The sequence below is a fragment of the Scyliorhinus torazame genome, chromosome 21 (assembly GCF_047496885.1).
Source record: "Scyliorhinus torazame isolate Kashiwa2021f chromosome 21, sScyTor2.1, whole genome shotgun sequence".
NCBI lineage: Eukaryota > Metazoa > Chordata > Chondrichthyes > Carcharhiniformes > Scyliorhinidae > Scyliorhinus > Scyliorhinus torazame.
Genome location: NC_092727.1, coordinates 13,390,325 through 13,410,289, shown reverse-complemented (window position 1 = coordinate 13,410,289; position 19,965 = coordinate 13,390,325). Strand labels below are relative to the sequence as shown.

The following is a 19,965-nucleotide window of genomic DNA, read 5'->3' as shown; positions in this document are numbered from 1 at the left end:
ATTAACCCTTCACTCACGACTAACACCCGAATAATTCTTCAGCTTGTGAGTTGATGGTTGGTTTTGATCTCTGGGACATGAGCGTAGGCATGAAAGCGATTGCAGAAGGCTGCTGACGCGGGTTACAGGATTAAGTAGAATTGCTTTGTACCAAACATACAACTTAAGCTGCTTTCGGGAGGAGTAATCTTATCGTTCGTAATTTCATGAAGGATTAGAACTGACAGAAATAGCAATGCTGGTTTAAAGGGGCAGCACCCCTCAATTAATTGATTGTGCTTCTAGATGCTTATCTGTTGAAAATGGGTGGTCTGCCTTTAATTGTTGTATGTTTGAGTGGTTGATAAGGGCTGTAGTAATGGGGAAGGAACTGAGTAAACTTTCAGATATTATTAAGCTATAGGTTTTAAGCTGAATAACTGGGGGAGGGATAGATGAGAATTATTTTATACAGCAAGTTGCTTTGATCTGGAAGTAATGCCTGAAAGAGGGATGCAAATATATTCAATAGGGAATTGGATATGCACTTGCAAAGGGAAAATTTGCAGGGCCATGCGGAACAATTTTTTTGTTAATTCTGGCCTACTCATTTCAGCATGCAGTAACTCCTCAGTGTTTCTGCGTAACTGTGACCATGTGGCATCTTGAACTGTCAGACTCTCTTGCATGTGCTTCCTCGCTCACTCTCTCACTCAGTCTCTCTCACTCTCTCTCGCTTGCTCACGCTCTCTCTCGCTCACGCTCTCTCTCTCTCGCATGCTCTCTTATCTTTTCTCTTACTTGCGCTCTCTCTCATGCTCGGTCTCACTCTCTTGCGCTCACTCTCTCTCTCGCCTGCTCTCTCACGTTTCGCTTGCGTACGCTCACACGCTTGCTCTTTCTTGCTCGCTCTTGCTCATGCTATCTCTCGCTCACGCTCTGTCTCGCTGACCTCTCTCGCTCGATCTCTCTCATGCTCTCTCGCTCGTACTCTTGCTCGCATTCTCTCTCTCAACTCTTGCCTTTCTCTTGCTCTTTCTCCTGCCCGCGCTCTCTCTCACCCCGCTCTCTCTCGCCCACGCTCTCTCTCGCTAACTTTCTCACTGTTACTCCAGCTGTCACTCTCACTGTCTCCCTGTCCTCCTCTAAAATGCTCAATAGAAGTTGTCTCTTTGATCAAGTTTTTTCAGCCACCTCTCTTAATATCTCCTTGTGTGGCTTGGTGGCAGATTTCACTTGGTAATGCAAGTTTACCTCCCTCCCAGTACAAGTTGCTATTGTTGCTGATTGAGGGATGGATTTTGGCCACACACCACCCTTCTGCACTGTCCTAAGCTGCAGTGATCCCCCGATCAAATGAATTTCCAAGCATTACAGCATAATCTTATAGGCACATGTGCAGAAAGCACTCGGCATCAATCAATGTGTTGGCCGCTCCCAAGGGGTGGACTGGGAGCGAAGCAGCCTTGTGCCTGAGTGAGGCCTGTCTCCTGGGGCGGTGTTCTCCCTTTGCCGCAGGGAGATCGGTATCTGTAAACAGAGTGTCATAATATACACCAGTATATCATGGTGCAGACACACACTGATGGACACACAGTGGGACCAATCAGCATACACAACACTGCAGCCAATCACCAGTGAGAGCACACGCACTATAAAGACAGGGGACATCAGAGTTCCCGCTCTTGGGAGTAGCAGCCAGCGAGGAGCACAGAGCTCGCAGCCTGCAACACAGACAATCACCATGTGCTGAGTGCACCAACTGGTTAGGAGTAGGCGAAGGTCTATCGTATTTACCAGTTCACGTATGTTTAAATAGTTAACCTTGTAATAAAATAGAGTTGCACCACTTCAAGTGTTGGTGACCTGTTTGTGATCCAGAACACCCACCACATCACAGAGCTCAGACACAGATGCTGGAAAGCATTTTCTTTGCTTCTGTTAAGCAAAGTTAAAGAATTAACCAGGCCATAAGGAGCAGTCATGTATTTTGCCTCCTCCTGCCTGGAAGGACTTCCGGCTGACAGCACTATTGCTGCTTGTGCACAAACTGAGGCCAAGGCTGCAGAGTGGGCCTTGGCGGATAGGGCATGATAAATGGTGAATATAGACAACGTGAAACGAGCACTTTAGGCTCTGCGGACAAGGGATATTTGGGCAGGAATTTCTTCACCGAGGCAGGTGAATCTTTGCAATTCAGAGGACGTTGGAACCTCAGTCACTCTCTATGTTGAGGTCTGAGAGCGATAGATTTCTAAATATTAAAAACATCAAAGGATGTAAGGATCGTGTAGGAAAGTGGTGTTGAAGTAGAAGGTCAGCCATGATCTCATTGAATGGCAGAGTGGGCTTGAAGGGCTGAATGGCCTCCTCCTGCTCCTATTTTCTATGTTCTTTTGTTCTTAGGAATTGTTTAGCGCAATATTATCATAAGTCCCTTCATTCTTCATTCCTTTACCAAAGGAAGTAGTTTCTCTGTATCTATGGTACTGAACTCTTTTAATGCTTTAAAACCACTTGACCAGATCGCCTCTCGCTCTTTTGGACTCGATGGTTGGCATTTTTTCTTTATGCATGCCTCCCCGAGGTTAACTAGTTCATATGAAACAAATTACACTGGAATCAATCTGCAGATTGTTGTAATGGTTTTGACAAATGTTGAATTCTTTACCCGTCAGTCTGGCCTCAATAAAACTCTAGATGGATTTGTAGGCATAGTATTATTTATTTTTAACCAACTTGCAAGTCTGACTCGCTTCACAAAACCCCAGAACACAAGCTGCCTCCAGGGTCTTCCGAATCGAGTGCTATTGGAGACAAAGGAATCTCTACAAATACATTCAAATGGCATCAAGTTTCACATACACGATTCCCAGAGGTCATCCTATACCCCTCCTGACCTGGCCATACATCCTAATTGGCTCACTTCTCATTCCTTAACCCTGGGCCTCTTGTTACCCAGCATCCTTTTCTCCTCCTCTACCAGACACCCCTCCCCCTTCCTTGCCATGCTTTCTGAAATCCTTTGTCTGTGAACTCACTAGAATTAGACCGGCCTCCATCTACATTACTGTAACTAATATATTTAAACTAACTATTTTATATCACATTCGTCAGTTTATTTTTGTCTGGTTGAGTTCAGAATCGTTGATGTAAGATGGTCAAGACAGATTGAATAAAGGATTTGGGAGGAATTTCTGGGCACTGTGTTGAGAACAAGGAACTTGCTGGCACACGGAGGATTTGGAATGGATGGGCTGAAATTTCCCAGACGTTCCCGCCGGCGGAATCTTCGGACCCGCGTTCAATGGGAAAATCCGTCGACAGCGGCGGGACCAGACAATGCTGCCACTGGTCAATGGTGGCCCGCCTCTACCACCGCAAAACATTACACAGGGGCTGACGGTGGGGGACGTGTGTGTGTGTGTGTGTGTGTGTGTGTGTGTGTGTGTGTGTGGGGGGGGGGGGGTAAATCCCATTCATAGCATTGATGTATTTAAGGGAAATCTTGATGCATGCACGAGGGAGCAGGGGAGAGAGGGGTATGGGGTTGGGTGGCTAAGAAGAGGTCATTCGAGTGGAAGGTCGCTTGTGTTGAAGTTTGAAGACCACCATCGACTGACGAATGTGATATAAAAGAGTTGCTTTAGAGATATTAGTTATTGTAATGTAAATATAGGCCGGTCTGATTCTGTTAGTTCACAGACAAAGGATTTCAGAACGCATGGCAAAGCAAGGGGGAGGGGTGTCCAGCTAAGGAGGAGAAAAGGATGCTGGGTAATAGGAGGCCAGAGGAAGGGATGAGACGTGAGCCAATCGGGATGTATGGCCAGGTCAGGAGGGGTATAGGATGACCTATGGGAATCGTGCATGTGAAACTTGATGCCATTTGAATGTATTTGCAGAAATCCCTTTGTCTCCTTCTTCATTCGTTTTCCAGGGGTCTAGGAGACTAGTTCTGTGTCCTGTGTCTGAGAAACTAATCAGACTTGCAAGTCAAATAAAAATAACTAATGCTGTACCTGCAAATCCATCTTGAGTTTTATTGAGGCCAGACTGACGGGTAAAGATTAAGATTTCTCATGACCATGGGCGCCAAATGGTCTTTTCTGTACTATCCTTCTGCCATGGACTGTACACCTGTCTAAAAATAACAAGTGGATTGAGTCAAATCTTCTCGGTGCAGGTAAAAGGCCACAATCAATCAGAGCATTAAAAGGAGATTTCCAGAATTGAGCCTTCTTTATTACATGGTCAAAACAGACAAACAAAGCAGCTGTAGGCCATTCGGCTCCTCGAGCCTACTTTGTCATTCAATAAAATCATGGCTGGATCTGACTGTGGCGTCAACTCCACATTCCTGACCACCACCACCCCCATAAATATCTTTTGAGTCACTTGTTAATCAAGAATCTATCTACCACTGCCTTACAAATATTCAATTAATCTTATCAAGCTTGAAATCAATTGATATCTCAGGCACCAGAGCCCATAGTTCCGATCGGCAGGATGGGGAGCTGAGTTGGCCGAACGCTGTTGTAAATGCCATGGTCACTGTTCAACGAGGCAGTTTTCAGTAAGTGAGGGGGAAAGAATTGCAGCTTTGAAACGCCATCTAATTCCAGCTGTGGGAAGCTGTGATTACTGGTTGGTCATTGGATGCCAGAGAGATCTATGTTAGATATTAGCCGTACACCAGGCTACTTGAGCTTCATGCAACATCTGCACAACAAAGAAAATGGTTCTCTTGGGTCACTGTCTGTTTTATCCTCCGGTTGAGCCAGTTGTTACTCTGATGGTAATTCGATACTTCTGGAGCATTATGTGGGTTACTGCGTGAGGTAATGGAGTGCGACCCAGGAATCCAGTAGCAGTGCAGTCCCTGTTTTTAGGAGCTTGGCACAGAGTCCCTCATGCTATAAATTGACTTGTCATTGCGATGGCTTTATACTTCACCACTTTGTGTCCTTGCTGTGTAAGATGAGGGCAACGGGGACAAACATCATTTCAAGATGTCAGATCTCCAGTTATGCAGCCTTCTAACCAGAGTTTGGTTTTCTCGGCTACATTCTTTGCAATGGGTTTCCGAGGTCAGCTAACCATGAGATCCCTCACTATCTGAGGTTCACTACATCATGCACCTCAAGTACAAAGTCTTAAGAGATCCCTATCATATATTTCCCTGTGTTTGATGTAGCATCATGTAATTTCTGTTGTTGTGCCCTGAATATCTTACACTTTGATAGTCAGCTGGTATTCACCTGGGGAACTTAGGACAAAGGTAGCTGGAGGGGAGGTGGCGGTGGCGCGCGCAGTGGTCAATGACTGGCTGTGTGCTCTGTGGATGGTGTCTCAGTATTTACAGGGAGTCTTTGGGACAGTGTCCATATTTTTAGCGGGTCAGTGGGGTTGCGTCCGTAACAGGTCAGTGGAAGTGTGCCAGTATCAGCAGGTAGCACAATGGTTAGCACAGGGCCAGGGTCCCGGCCTCGATTCCCGGCTGGGTCACTGTCTGTGAGGAGTCTGCACGTTCTCCCCGTGTCTGCGTGGGTTTCCTCCGGGTGCTCCGGTTTCCTCCCGAAAGACGTGCTTGTTAGGTGAATTGGACATTCTGAATTCTCCCTCAGTGTACCCGAACAGGCGCCGGAATGTGACAACTAGGGGATTTTCACAGTAACTTCATTGCAGAGTTAATGTAAGCCTACTTGTGACAATAATTAAAATTATTTAAAAATGGGAATAAAACTTCACTGCAGAAATTCTAAAGGAAGAACATGCATTTACATGGCATCAAATAGTGTTATAAACATGACCCAATTTTTTTTTTGAAACCATGGAATTAGTTCTGAAGTTCAGCCACTATTACGCAGGGAAAGAGGGCAGCCAATTTGTGCAGTGAGTGAGCAGATGTTCTGTTTTTGATAGTGTTGCTTGAGGGAGTAATGTTGGTCAGGAGACTGGGAATTTCTATTGACTTCTTTGAAAACTACGATGGTATTTTTTATGCCATTAAAATGTATTCAACGATGGGAGCATCCATAGATCTCTGGAACAAAGAGAATTTCTCTTCATCTCAGTCCTAAATGATGGGCCCCTTTTCCTGAGATTGTGCCACCTGTGTTTTATATTTCCCAGCCAGAGGATCTATCTACTTCCCCTTTGAAAGCTATGATAGAATCTGCTTTGCAGTTAATACAGTCCAGATCACTTGCTGCGGAAAGAACAATTCTCCTCATCTTAATGTGAATTACCTTTTAATCTGTGTCATCTGGTTACTAATCCTTTTACTACTGCTCCTAATTTACTGTACTGAAACTATTCAAGATTTTGAACGCCTCTATTTAATCGACTGTTAAATCTGTCCTTTAAGACTATCTTCCGCCCCCCCCTCCCCCATCCCTCAAAATTCCTTCCCTTCAGACTCGCACCTTGTCTTTGGAAAGTAAACGTGAAATTAATATTCCTCTCATCCCCCTTGATGAAGAATTAGGGGTGGAGGCAGGGATGGAAAGGCCGTCATGACCTCTAACCCAATGGCGCTACTTGGCATCTTGTCACTGAAATGGCCAATCAAAAATCTCAGGATTAATGCAAACTACTCTTGGGTGCCTTTACTCTGTGGCAGTGTTATTTTCACATGTTCACTGAGTGAGGCACTGTTGAAACCAAAACTATTGAATCAAAATCTAAAAGGAGAAACGCTGTTTAATTATTAACTGCCCTATTGTAGTCCTTTGACAGCTGACTCCTTGCACAGCTCTCGCAGTGAGCATTCCGAGACTGAAGAATGTTCCAGATGCCCAGGTATTCTCGTGGAATGTTCCCAGATTCCTCCGTTTTCTGGGACATAGAAGATTTCTGGAATCTCCAAGCTGATGTATGAGGTTGACATTGGGTAGGGGAGAGTGTCAGACATTTACGGAGAGTTGATGGAGAGGGAGGGAGCTCTGGTGGAGGAGGTCAAGCGCAAATGGGAGGAGGAGTTGGCTGGGGAGGTGAGGGCCAGGACGTGGAAAGAACCCCTGCTGAGGGTGAACACGTCCTCGTCGTTTGCGAGGTTAAGCCTCATCCAGTTTAAGATGGTGCACGGGTCCCACATGACAGTTGCAAGGATGAGCTGGTGCTTGCAGGGGGGGGGCGGGGAGAGGATAGGGATGGGCGGTGGGCGGGGGGGACGGCCCACGAGTCACGTCCACCTGTTCTGGGCATGTCCGAAGCTGAAGGGGTTCTGGCAAGGGGTTCCCGGATGAAATGTCCAAGACTTGGGAGTTAGGAATGGCCCCAAGTTCGGAGGTGGAGATATTCGGTGTGTCGGAAGATCCGGGAGTCCAGGTGGAGAGAGAGGCCAATGTATTGGCCTTTGCCTCCCCGATAGCCCGGAGAGGCAACGTGTTGTGCTGGCGGAACTCTGAGCCGCCGACGGGGCGGCGTGGGGGAGCGACCTGGCAGAGTTCCTGCGTCCGGAGAAGGTCAAGTTCGCCTTATGGTGGGGTGGAGGAGGGGTTCACCCGTGGTGGAAGCTGTTTCGCATTTTTTCAAGGGGAATTAAGGTGTCAGCTGGGGTGGGGGGGATGGGGGTGGAGGGAGATCAGGAAGGGGAAATTAAGAGGGCGGGGAGTGTTTGGTTTCGGGGGATGTTGTGAGCCTGTGTTCTTTGTTCCTGTGGTTTTGTGGTCTTCTGATGTTTTTAGGTACATGTGCAAAATGCCTTTAATAAAAATAATTTTTTAAAAGGAATGGGGCGGGGGATTGGGCCTGGGTGGGATGGTCTTTCCAACAGCCAGTGCAGACTCAATGGGCCGAATAGGCTCTTTTGCACTGTAGGGATGCCATGATTCTATTTTCAATTTTGCAGTGCAGGTTTCTTTAACCAAACAAGGTTGAGGTTCATTTATTTGCTTAGCGAGTTCAGCCTAACACCTGGCTCCCCTAACTAGTCTTTGAATTTCCGGACAAATGGGTGACAGATCCCCATAACAACAACGTATAGTCTCATAGCGCCTTTAATGTTAGGTGCTTCATACGAACATTGTAAAACAATATGATCCCGGGGGACACAAGGGGATATTACGTCACATGACCAAAAACCTGGTGAAAGAGGTCGATTTAAGGAGTAATAAAAGCAAAATACTGCGGGATCTGGGGATCTGAAATTAAAACGGAAAATGCTGGATGAATTCTGCAAGTCTGGCAGCATCTGTGGAGCAAGAAACAGAGTTAACGGGGTAGATTTTCCGGTCTAGCCTGTCGGGAGAATAGTCGCGGGCGGGACAGAAAATTGGACGGACCATTTAAAGGCCCATCGACCTCGGGTGGGAAATTCTGGTCTTGGGACGGACTCGACCAGAAACTCCCGCCTAACATTTTGAGTCGGACCCTTCTTCAGAACTATTCTGCAGAAGGGTCACATGGACTTGAAACTTTGGGCGCGATTCTCCCAAAACATTTCGAAGTTAATTTGTGCCGGGCTTTTCAGGGAGTTTCCAGCAAGTTCCCCACCGCTATCCAATGACACTTATCGTCACTTTTTTGGTCCCTGGGGAGTTTCTCACGAGTCCCCGGTTTAGCCCACCCGTAGAATTTCTTTTAGCACTGGGGAGCTGAACTCCGAGATCGGGCCTCCATTTTGAAAGGGTGCCCCCATCTCTAAGTGAGCTTGTCAGTTCCCCCACAGTACCCACTCATTGGGAATGTCACACTCCGCCCCCCCTCCCCCCACACACACTTACAGCATCCCTCCCTTCCAGGACCCCCACCCATCACTCTCCCAACCTCCCAGAGGCACCTACTTACTTGCCCTGCACACCCCCACCTTTCAACCGCCACCCTCCTTTCATGGGCCCTGACTCTTGGCAGTGCCACCTTGGCACTGTCACCCTTGCACTGCCAAGGTGCCTGGGTGGCACTGCCAGACTGGAAGGGGTGCCAGTTTGGCTGTTCCAATGTGACCCGGTGCCAGGGTGGCACTGCCAAGGGGGGGGCATGTCCATGTCCACTGAGGGGTCTATGTCCATGAAAGGGGGATGGGGGTGGGTTAAGAAGGGGCTTCATAAAGATTGGGGGATGTGAAGGGTGGGGGTTCTGAAAGGCCGGAGGCTGAAAGGAGGGCTGGGGAGGCCTGAAAAGGGGGAGGGATGGCTGAAAAGGGCCCTTAGTGACCTTATAGCGGGTTGTCCTCACTTGGGGAGGTGTGTCAAAATGCCCACATGTGTGTGTGTGTGTGTGTGTGGTGGTGGGGGGGGGGGGTGGGGTGACATTGCCCATGGGTGGAAGGTGTGGGGGGACTAAGCTCATTTAGAGATCGTGGCTCCCTTTCAAGATGGCTGCCCGATCTCTGAGGAGCCGGTCTGGCCAGTGAGTTCAACTCGCCACTGCTGAAAAAAGTTCCAAGTGTGGGCTAGACCAGTGAGAAACTTCCCCTAAAGCCCCCAATGTTGACTAAGTGTGGGTGAATACAGGTGTGGCTCGCACCGAAACAGCCAACGAAAAACACACCACCAAACCCACCCGAAATGATACTGAGAAACCCTTCCGTTAAATTGCCCCCAATATCTCAGAGTCAACAGTTTGCTGATGCATCGCCGCATTATTGTTCCGTATTAAGCAAGGATAGTCTGCCCAAAATCTCTTCATGCTTATCAATGGATATCTCGGGATTGACATCGACAGATCTCCATGTTTCAGTTTAGAATTTAGCACTGAGATCAATCTTCAACAACCTTCCAGACCCCTCCAGACGAGCAAACATGTCAACAGGAGGGACTGGGCTTTGAGGCCTGCAATGCTAGAGGTCACTATGCTCCTGCCGTCGATAAATGCCATACCATGTCATGCATAGTCGATTATATGTAATGTTATAGGAATGTTGTCCTTGTCTTAAAACGCTTGCTGCACCCTGCTGCCCTATGGCTGAGATCGTGGCGCACTTTCATTGAGAGAGCAGCACATCCTGTTACCACTTAGAATTTGTTGATTAAGATTAATTGTAGTTGCCGCGGGTCTGTTTTAATGTCCTCGGCTCGCTGACCTCCGCTGGCGCCCAGCCAAGCAATATCTGCTTGTTCACAAATCCCTTCATGGCCTCTCTCCTCCTTATCTCAATATTCTCCTGTAGCCCCGCAACCCTCCAGGATATCCATGCACCTGCAATGCCTAATCCACGTTGCCCTATAATTCCATGTGGATCTGACAGGCTTTGAGAGTTCCCAGATTATCTATTCAGATGGATGAATGCAGTTCAAGAGATAGAGCTTTGTGTCAGCTCAACAGAGGGGTTGCCACCGCTCCAGGATTTTCCCAGAATCTTCAGGAATTGAAGGTTAATCTCCTGAACACGACTTTGAGAAAAGCCTGTAAGGAAAATCACGGAGACATCAAATTAAATTACCTATGGATGATGCTTGAGCGTCAGCCAATCGACCTTTTTTCCCCTCCTATTTTCAATCTTTCTATCTGGTGAGGAGAAATGTTCAAAGAAAATTCAAACGGAAGCAATCGTTTTAAAATTCCCCATGATTTATCTCCAGGGTTGGACGCAGCAGTGTCTTGGAGATTGAGCCTCGATTGCCGGGGACTCTGGGCCAACCTTGGGAGGGTTGGTGACCCAAAAAGAATGAGCTAACCCTCCAATGTGGGCATATACCTCTGCTGTTCCATTTGATTGGCTGTGGGGTTTTAGTTGCACAAAAGAAGAACAACAGATTTGCCCACGCAACTAGTTACATTTGGATTCCTCCAATACCCCAACCTAGCCTTTTATTTTAATCTAAATTTAAGAGTACCCAATTCATTTTATTTCCAATTAAGGGACAATTTAGCGTGGCCAATCCACCTACCCTGCACACCTTTTGGGTTGTAGGGGCGAAACCCATGCAAACACAGGGAGATTGTGCAAACTCTGCATGGACAGTGACACAGGGCCGGGATCGAACCTGGGACCTCGGCGCCGTGAAGCTGCGGTGCTAACCACTGCGCCAACGTGCTGTCCCACCCCAACCTATCCTAAAGTCCCGCTCCACATCCTTCGCACTTCACCAAATGCTGTGATCTTCCACCCGTGACCAAGCACCCCACCATCCTGCCCCCCCCCCCCCCCCCCCCCCCCCATTCCTCACTGGGCTAAATAGCTGGCTTTGAAAGCAGACCGAGGCAGGCCAGCAGCACGGTTCGATTCCCGTAACCGCCTCCCCGAACAGGCGCCGAATGTGGCGACTAGGGGCTTTTCACAGTAACTTCATTTGAAGCCTACTTGTGACAATAAGCGATTTTCATTTCATTTCAGTAGCTTGGTGGCGTAATGAACACGTTCGTGTTCGGAAATGATAAGAGCGCTAAAAAGAGCTGATTAACCTATTGTAGTTAGGCCTCACAGAGTCAGTCTGTGGTGAGAGGTGTAGATTTGATTATAAATATTCAACGGAGTAATGTTTTGCTTCATTCTTTCAGGGGATGTGAGCATCGCTGGCAAGGTCAACATTTATTGAGTTGCTTACCACACCATTTCAGAGGGCAGTTAAGAGTCAACCCCACATTGGTGTAGGTCCAGGAGTCTCATGTAGGCCGGACTGGATGATGGCAGCAGATTTACTTCACATTAGTGACCCAGATTTTTTTTTTAATGACAGTTGTCAATGGTTTCATGGTCGTCATTACTGAGACTAGCTTTATAATTCCAGATTTGTTAATTTAATTTAAATTTCACCTGTGGTGGGATTTGAACCGCTGTCCCCAGAGCATTAGTCTGGACTTTGGACTACTAGTCCAGTGACATTACCACTGCACCATCATTCCAGCTGCTGCTCCATCTCCAGTGACTCCGCTGGAAAGTACATGCACATGTGCCCAGAGGACAACATGATCAGTCTTCACTTTGACACCTGCACAGGTAGCCTGCCAGTATTAATTGATAATGGGCAACCTCGGCTGGTGAGTGGGCCGCATGAGAGACATAATCTCAGTGGGCAGACTGAAATTGGGCTTGTTCACTAACTACGATCCTCGAATAAGTTTAAATACATTTAATATGCGCTGAATATTTATTTCATAGCCGATTATATGAATGATTAGGCGTTTTCTATATTAATAGCACTGTAATCAGCTTCAAATGGTTAAAAAAAAAATATTTACACTTTGAGTGGACGGCGATTCAGGGCAGGGCTCACAAAGTCAACGTTCTGTGCTAGAACCTGGCCTGCCCTGACTTTATGAGCGTATCACACCAAGGATTCTTTGATCCGAGTTCGCCCCGCCAACGCTGCCAGCGAGATTGGAGAAATAGGCACGCAGCCAAATCGCCATTCATTGCAGCGGGTCTGGAGAATCCCGCCGGGGTGAATGGACGGAGAATTCCGGCCCACTTAAGTCATACCGGTAGGAAAAAAACCTACGCGGACGGAAATCAGCGGAATGTGCCAACTCTGCGCGTGGGCAACGGTCAACAAAATGTCTCGTGGGCCACACTCGGAACCCAGGTGGACCTCGCGTGCCTGGGCCGCAGGTTGCACAGCACTGCTCCAGGGTGAAATTCCAGGCATTTATTTTTCGGAAAATTGTGCACAAAACGCTGAAATCCCGTCGTAGTCTTGTGGGCATCGAGAGTCAGAAGGACCACAGGGGCCGCCCTAAAGAACATTCATGATTGTCTTTACAAATTACCGGACCAATTGAATTAAGTTTCACAATTTACAGAGTTGACCTTTTGTTGCACATCTAATAGCATCATTCTGTTCCCTCCCTCATGTCACAGACAAGAAAAAGTGCGAGATAAATGAAGATTTATCATCGCATCTGCCAGAAACGTCTCAAAGTGATTCAACATTATAATGAATTACGTCGATGTTCAATGACTATTATTAAATAAAGGGCAATTTTCAGGAGAATTAAATAAACAACAGTGGATTGTTGCATTACTGGACCTCTTTCTGCTTTGGTGCATTGTTATTTCATACGCGGGTAAGTTCTGTAAATGGGAACATGTCCTCTGTCACCCCGGCAGAAGGGGCCTCAGTTTAACGTCTCGTTTAAAAGACAGCACCACACTCCATAAGACCATAAGACATATGAGCAGAATTAGGCCACCTGGCCCATCGAGTCTGCTCCGCCATTCAATCATGGCTGATATTTTCTCATCCCCATTCTCCTGCATAACCCCATAACCCCTGATCCCCTTACTAATCAAGAACCTATTTATCTCTGTCTTAAAGACACTCAGTGAATTGGCCTCCACAGCCTTCTGCGGCAAAGAGTTCCACAGATTCACTGCCCTCTGGCTGAAGAAATTCCTCCTCAGCTCTGTTTTAAAGGATCGTCCCTTTAATCTGAGATGGTGTCCTCTGGTTCTAGTTTTTCCTACAAGTGGAATCATCCTCTCCATGTCCACTCTATCCAGGTCTCGCAGTATCTTGTATGTTTCAATAAGATCCCCTCTCATCCTTCTGAACTCGAACGAGTACGGACGCAGAGTCCTCAAACGTTCCTCATACGACAAGCTCTTCATTCCAGGGATCATTCTTGTGAACCTCCTCTGGACCCTTTCCAAGGCCAGCACATCCTTCCTTAGATACGGCGCCCAAAATGCTCACAATACTCCAAATTGGGTCTGACCAGGGCCTTATATAGCCTCAGAAGTACATCCCTGGTCTTGTACTCTAGCCCTCTTGACATGAATGCTAACATTGCATTTGCCTTCTTAACTGCTGAATGAACCTGCACATTAACCTTAAGAGAATCGCGAACAAGGACTCCCAAGTCCCTTTGTGCTTCTGTTCTGTCTTACACTGGAGTGTCAGCCTTGGGTTTTGTACCCAGGTCCTGGAGTGGGACTTGAACCTGAAATCTTGAGACTGAGAGGCGAGAGGCTGAGGCATGGCTGACAGGAGTGAAAGGAGGGAACCCTTCAACAGCCATGAAATTGGAAGATATTCCTTTCTCAGGATTTCCTCCCATTGGTTTTAATCAAGTGTTTTAGCTGTTGGCCATGCTCTGTGAATCCGTGGTCTCTGCTCAGTGGTTTGCACACTTCATTGACTCACAATCTCTCTCTGTTCCAGAGCTCTGTACAGATCAGCTTTGAAGAAGGGCCCAAGCTACCATCCACGGCATGCATCAGTCAAGTGGCTTGTATGGATCAATCCGAGCAGAGCATGGTAAGTTTATTTAAAAAATAATTTTTATTAAGGTTTTCACAGAATATCAATAACAAAATGAAAAAGGAACCCAACAGGGTTAAATACAAAACACAGTCAAAAAACAACCCTCCATATCCCCCCTCCCCCCTGTACATAAATGATAAATTAACACCCCAACTTACCACAAAGCCAACATAGCAAATATATACACCCCCACAGATCCCCCAGTGTAAATAAACATAAATAAAGTAACCCCGCCCCCGAGTTGCTGCTGCCATTGACCAATGTCTACCATTCTGCCAGGAAGTCTAAGAACAGTTGCCACTGCCTAAAGAACCCTTGTACTGACCCACTCAAGGCGAATGTCACCCTCTCCAACTTAATAAACCCTGCCATATCATTGATCTAGGATTCCACGCTTGGGGGCCTCGCGTCCTTCCACTGAACAAGAATCCTTTGTCGGGCTACCAGGGATGCAAAGGCCAGAATACCGGCCTCTTTCCCTCCTGCACTCCCGGCTCCTCTGCCACCCCAAATATTGCGAGCCCCCAGCCCGGTTTGACCCTGGATCCTGCCACCCTCGACACCGTCCTTGCTATGCCCTTCCAAAATTCCTCCAGCGCTGGGCATGCCCAGAACATATGGGTGTGGTTTGCTGGGCTCCCTGAGCATCTAACACACCTGTCCTCACCCCCAATAAACCGGCTCATCCTTGTGCCGGTCATGCGTGCCCTGTGCAGCACCTTAAACTGTATGAGGCTAAGCCTCGCGCACGAAAATGAAGAGTTCACCCTCCCTAGGGCATCTGCCCACGTCCCTTCCTCAATCTCCTCTCCCAACTCCTCCTCCCACTTACCTTTCACCTCCACCACTGAGGCCTCCTCCTCCTGCATCACCTGGTAAGTTTCCGAGATCTTCCCCACTCCCGCCCACCCCCCCGAGAGCACCCTGTCCTGTACCGCGCGTGGCAGCAGCCGCGAGAATTCCACCACCTGCCGCCTGGCAAATGCCCTTACCTGTAGATACCTGAAGGTGTTCCCCGGGGGGAGCCCCTACATCTCCTCCAACTCACCCAGGCTTGCAAACTTCCCGTCCACAAACAGGTCTCCCAACCTTCGTATCCCTGCCCTGTGCCACCCTGAAAACCCTCCATCTGTCCTCCCTAGGACGAACCGGTGGTTCCCCCGTATTGGGGTCCACACTGAGGCCCCAACTTACCCCTTGTGCCGCCTCCACTGCCCTCAGATTTTGAGGGCAGCCGCCACTACCGGGCTCGTGGTATACCTCATTGGAGGGAGCAGCAGCGGCGCCGTTGCCAGCACCCCCAGACTCGTACCCTCACAAGTCGCCGTCTCCAGCCTCTTCCCTGCAAGCCCCTCCCCCTCCATCACCCACTTGCACACCATCGTCGCATTGGCGGCCCAGTAGTACCCACAGTGGTTGGGCAGTGCCAGCCCCCCTTTATCTCTACTCCACTCCAGGAACACCCTTCTCACCCTCGGAGTCCCTCGCGCTCACACAATCCCCATTAAGCTCCTGTTGACCCGCCTAAAGAAGGCCTTCGGGATAAACACGGGGAGGCACTGGAACAGGAACAAAACCCTTGGGAGCACCGTCATTTTGACTGACTGCACCCTACCCGCCAAGGACAGCGGCAACACGTCCCACCTCTTGAACTCCTCCTCCATTTGCTGCACCAGCCTTGTGAAATTAAGCCCATGCAGAGCCCCCCAGCTCCTGGCCACCTGGACCCCCAAATACCTGAAGCACCTCTCCGCCCTTTTTAGTGGGAGCTCGCTAATTCCCCTCTCCTGGTCCCCTGGGTGAACCACGAACAGCTCGCTCTTCCCCATGTTGAGCTTGTACCCCGAGAAATCCCCGAATTCCCTGAGGATCCTCATTACCTCTGGCATTCCCCCCACCGGGTCCGCCACATATAACAGCAAGTCGTCCGCATAGAGCGACACCCTATGCTCCTCCCTACCCCGCACCAACCCCCTCCAGTTCCTCGACTCTCTCAGTGCCATAGCCAGGGGTTCAATTGTCAGTGCGAAGAGCAGGGGGGACAGTGGACACCCCTGCCTCGTCCCTCGGTGCAACCGAAAGTACTCAGACCTCCTCCTGTTCGTGGCCACACTCACCATCGGGATATCGTACAACAGCCTGACCCACCTGACAAACCCCTCCCCAAACCTCTTCAGCATCTCCCACAGGTACCCCCACTCTACTCTATCGAAGGCTTTCTCAGCGTCCATCGCCACCACTATCTCCGCCTCCCCCTCCCTCGTCGGCATCATGATAACATTCAGAAGCCTCCGCACATTCGCGTTCAACTGCCTCCCCGTCACGAACCCCGTCTGGTCTTCGTGGATGACCTGCGGCACACAATCCTCAATCCTCGTGGCTAAGACCTTCGCCAGCACCTTGGCATCTACGTTTAGCAACAAAATCGGCCTGTAAGACCCACACTGCAGGGGATCCTTGTCCCGCTTCAGGGTCAAGGAGATCAGTGCCCGGGACATCGTTGGGGGCAAAGCCCCCCCCTCCCTTGCCTCATTAAAGGTCCTAACTAGCAACGGGCTCAACAGGTCCATATATTTTTTATAGAATTCGACCGGGAAATCGTCCGGCCCAATTGGGGCCCCCAATCCCGCCACCAGTCCCTCCTCCACCTTCGGAAACCTCAATTGGTCCAGAAAACGGCCCATCCCTCCCTCCTCCAGTGGGGGCTCGGACCGATACAATTCCTCATAAAAGTCCCTGAAGACCCCATTGATGCCAACCCCACTCCGCACCACACTCCCTCCCCTGTCCTTAACTCCCCCGATCTCCCTAGCTGCGTCCCGCTTCCGAAGCTGATGCGCCAGCATCCGGCTTGCCTTTTCCCCATACTCATAAACCGCCCCCTGGGCCTTCCTCCACTGCGCCTCCGCCTTCCTGGTGGTCACCAGGTCGAATTCGGCCTGGAGCCTGCGCCTCTTCCTCAACAGTCCTTCCTCAGGCACCTCCGCATACCTCCTGTTACCCTCACCATCTCCCCCTCCACCCTCTCCCTCTCCCTCTGCTCCCTCCTCTCCTTGTGGGCCCTAATGGAGATCAGCTCTCCCCTAACCACCGCCTTCAGCGCCTCCCATACCATCCCCACTCGGACCTCCCCATTATCGTTGGCCTCCAGGTATCTCTCTATGCTTCCTCGGACCCGCTCACTCACCTCCTCGTCCGCCAACAGCCCCACCTCCAAACGCCACAACGGGCGCTGGTCCCTCTCCTCCCCCAGCTCTAAGTCCACCCAATGCGGGGCGTGATCCGAAATGGCTATTGCCGAATACTCGGTATCCTCTACTCTCGCTATCAGCGCCCTGCTCAAAATAAAAAAGTCGATCTGGGAATAAGCCTTATGGACATGTGAGAAGAATGAAAATTCCCTAGCCCTCGGCCTTGCAAATCTTCAAGATTCCACCCCTCCCATCTGGTCCATAAACCCCCTCAGCACTTTAGCCGCCGCCGGCTTCCTACCCGTCCTAGACCTGGAGCGATCCCGTGCCGGATCCAACACCGTGTTAAAGTATCCCCCCATTATCAGGCCCCCTAACTTCCATATCTGGGATCCGACCCAACATGCGCCGCATAAAACCCGCATTGTCCCAGTTCGGAGCATACACATTGACCAGTACCACCCTCTCCCTGCAACTTACCACTAACCATTATGTACCTACCGCCATTGTCTGCCACAATGCTCGACGCTTCAAATGACACCTTCTTTCCCACCAAGATCGCCACCCCTCGATTTTTGGCATCCAGCCCCGAATGAAACACCTGACCGACCCACACTTTCCTCAATCTTACCTGGTCTGCCACCTTCAGGTGTGTCTCCTGGAGCATGACCACATCCGCCTTCAGCCCCTTCAGGTGCGCGAAAACGCGGGCCCGCTTGACCGGCCCGTTCAGTCCCCTTACATTCCAGGTTATCAGCCTGATCAGGGGGCTACCCGCCCCCCTCCCCCGCCGACTAGCCATAAACCCCTCCTCGGCCAGCCACGCGCCCGCACCCCACTCCCGGCCCGTTCCCCACGGCGGCAGACCCCCGTCTCGATCCCCGCCCACTCGCTCCAGCTCCCCCTTGACCATAGCAGCAGCAACTCGATCCCCCCCCCCCCCCCCCCCCCCCCCCCCCCCGGGGCTAGGACCCCTCCTAGCTGCTTTACTCCCCCCATTGCACTTCCGCAAGTCAGCTGACCCCGGCCACTCCCGCCTCTCCTTCGGCTCCTCCCATTGTGTGACACACCCTCCTCTTCCATTCCCCATCCGCAGGCTCAGCACCTCCCCTTTCCATCCCAAGCGCGGGAAACAACCCTCGCTTCCCCGCCCCCTCCAGTCTTCAGAGCGAGAAAAAGCCCGCGCTTACCACCTACCCGGCCCCGCCTCCTCTGACGCAGCTCCTTTTACAGGCCCAGTCCCCTCTCCCCCGACTCGGGCCTGCCCCTCCCCCGCGGGGCCCCATCACACTGCCGGCCATCCACCTCTGTTCCATTTGCTTACCCCCCTCCAACCCAACCAAAACAGTGCCCAATCCGCCCTAACCACCCTCACCAAACCAGAAAGAAAAAAACAAGAGCAAAGGACCCCCCCTCAAAAAGTAACATATCAACCGCAATCCCCAAATGCCCATCCCGACCCTCAATCTGTGTCCAACTTCTCGGCCTGAACAAAGGCCCACGTCTCCTCTGGTGACTCAAAATAATGGTGCCGGTCCTTATAGGTGACCCACAGTCGCGCCTGCTGCAACATGCCAAACTTCACCCCCTTCCTGTGCAGCGCCGCCTTCACCCGGTTGTACCCGGCCCTCCTCTTCACCACCTCCGCACTCCAGTCTTGATATATTCGAGCCTCCGCATTCTCCCACCTGCTGCTCCCCTCCTTTTTGGCCCACCTGAGCACACACTCCCGATCAGCGAACCGATGAAACCCCACCAGCACCGCCCGCGGAGGCTCGTTAGCCTTGGGCCTCCTCGCCAGCACTCTATGGGCCCCTTCCAGCTCCAGGGGCCCCTGGAAGGACCTCGCTCCCATCAGCGAGTTCAACATGGTGACCACATAGGCCCCCACGTCCGGCCCCTCCAGCCCCTCCGGGAGGCCCAGAATCCGCAATTTCTTCCACCTCGACCGATTGTCCGTCTTCTCAAACTGCTCCTGACATTTCTTGTGGAGCGCCTCGTGCGCCTCCACCTTTACCGCCAGGCCTAAGATCTCGTCCTCATTGTCGGAGATCTTTTGTCGGGCCTCGCGGATCGCCACCCCCTGGGCCGTCTGGGTCTCCAGCAGCTTATCAATAGAAGCCTTCATCGGCTCAAACAAGTCCGCTTTAATCTCCATAAAGCAGCGCTGGATACCCTCCTGTTGCTCCTGCGCCCACTGCATCCACGCTGTCTGGTCCCCGCCCGCCGCCATTTTGTTCTTCTTCCCTCGCACCTTCTTCGGGTCCACCACCATTTTTTTAGTCGCCCCGCTCCTGGTAAAAGCCATATACTGCCGGGGAACTATTGCAATCTCCTTCCCACAGCGGGAAACATCGAAAAAATGCCATTGGGGGCCCTGAAAAGAGCCCAAAAGTCCGTTTTTTGCGGGAGCTGCCGAATGTGCGACTTAGCTCCGCATAGCTGCAACCGGAAGTCCAGAGCATGGTAAGTTGATGGACGGAACAAGATGTCCATCGCCTGGGTGATGGCCTTGAGAGAAATGAAAGGGCAGACAAGACTTTGGATCAGGTCGGAGAGAAAACTATCCCCGTGACAGCACAATAGTAACTGGTAAAGATAAAGAAAGACTTTTACAATCCCTGGACGGCCCTAAGCCTTCTGCA

General features: G+C 50.3%; 1 protein-coding gene across 2 annotated transcripts in view; it reads left to right on the top strand.

The window, feature by feature from the left end:
* Nucleotides 1-19,965, top strand: part of c2cd2l (c2cd2 like) — a 137,774-nt gene that overhangs the window by 79,728 nt on the left and 38,081 nt on the right. For both annotated transcript variants that reach the window (XM_072486521.1, XM_072486522.1), the window contains exon 2: nucleotides 14,028-14,123. In XM_072486521.1, coding sequence (XP_072342622.1) covers nucleotides 14,028-14,123 — 96 coding nt within the window. The remainder of the gene's footprint in view (nucleotides 1-14,027; nucleotides 14,124-19,965) is intronic.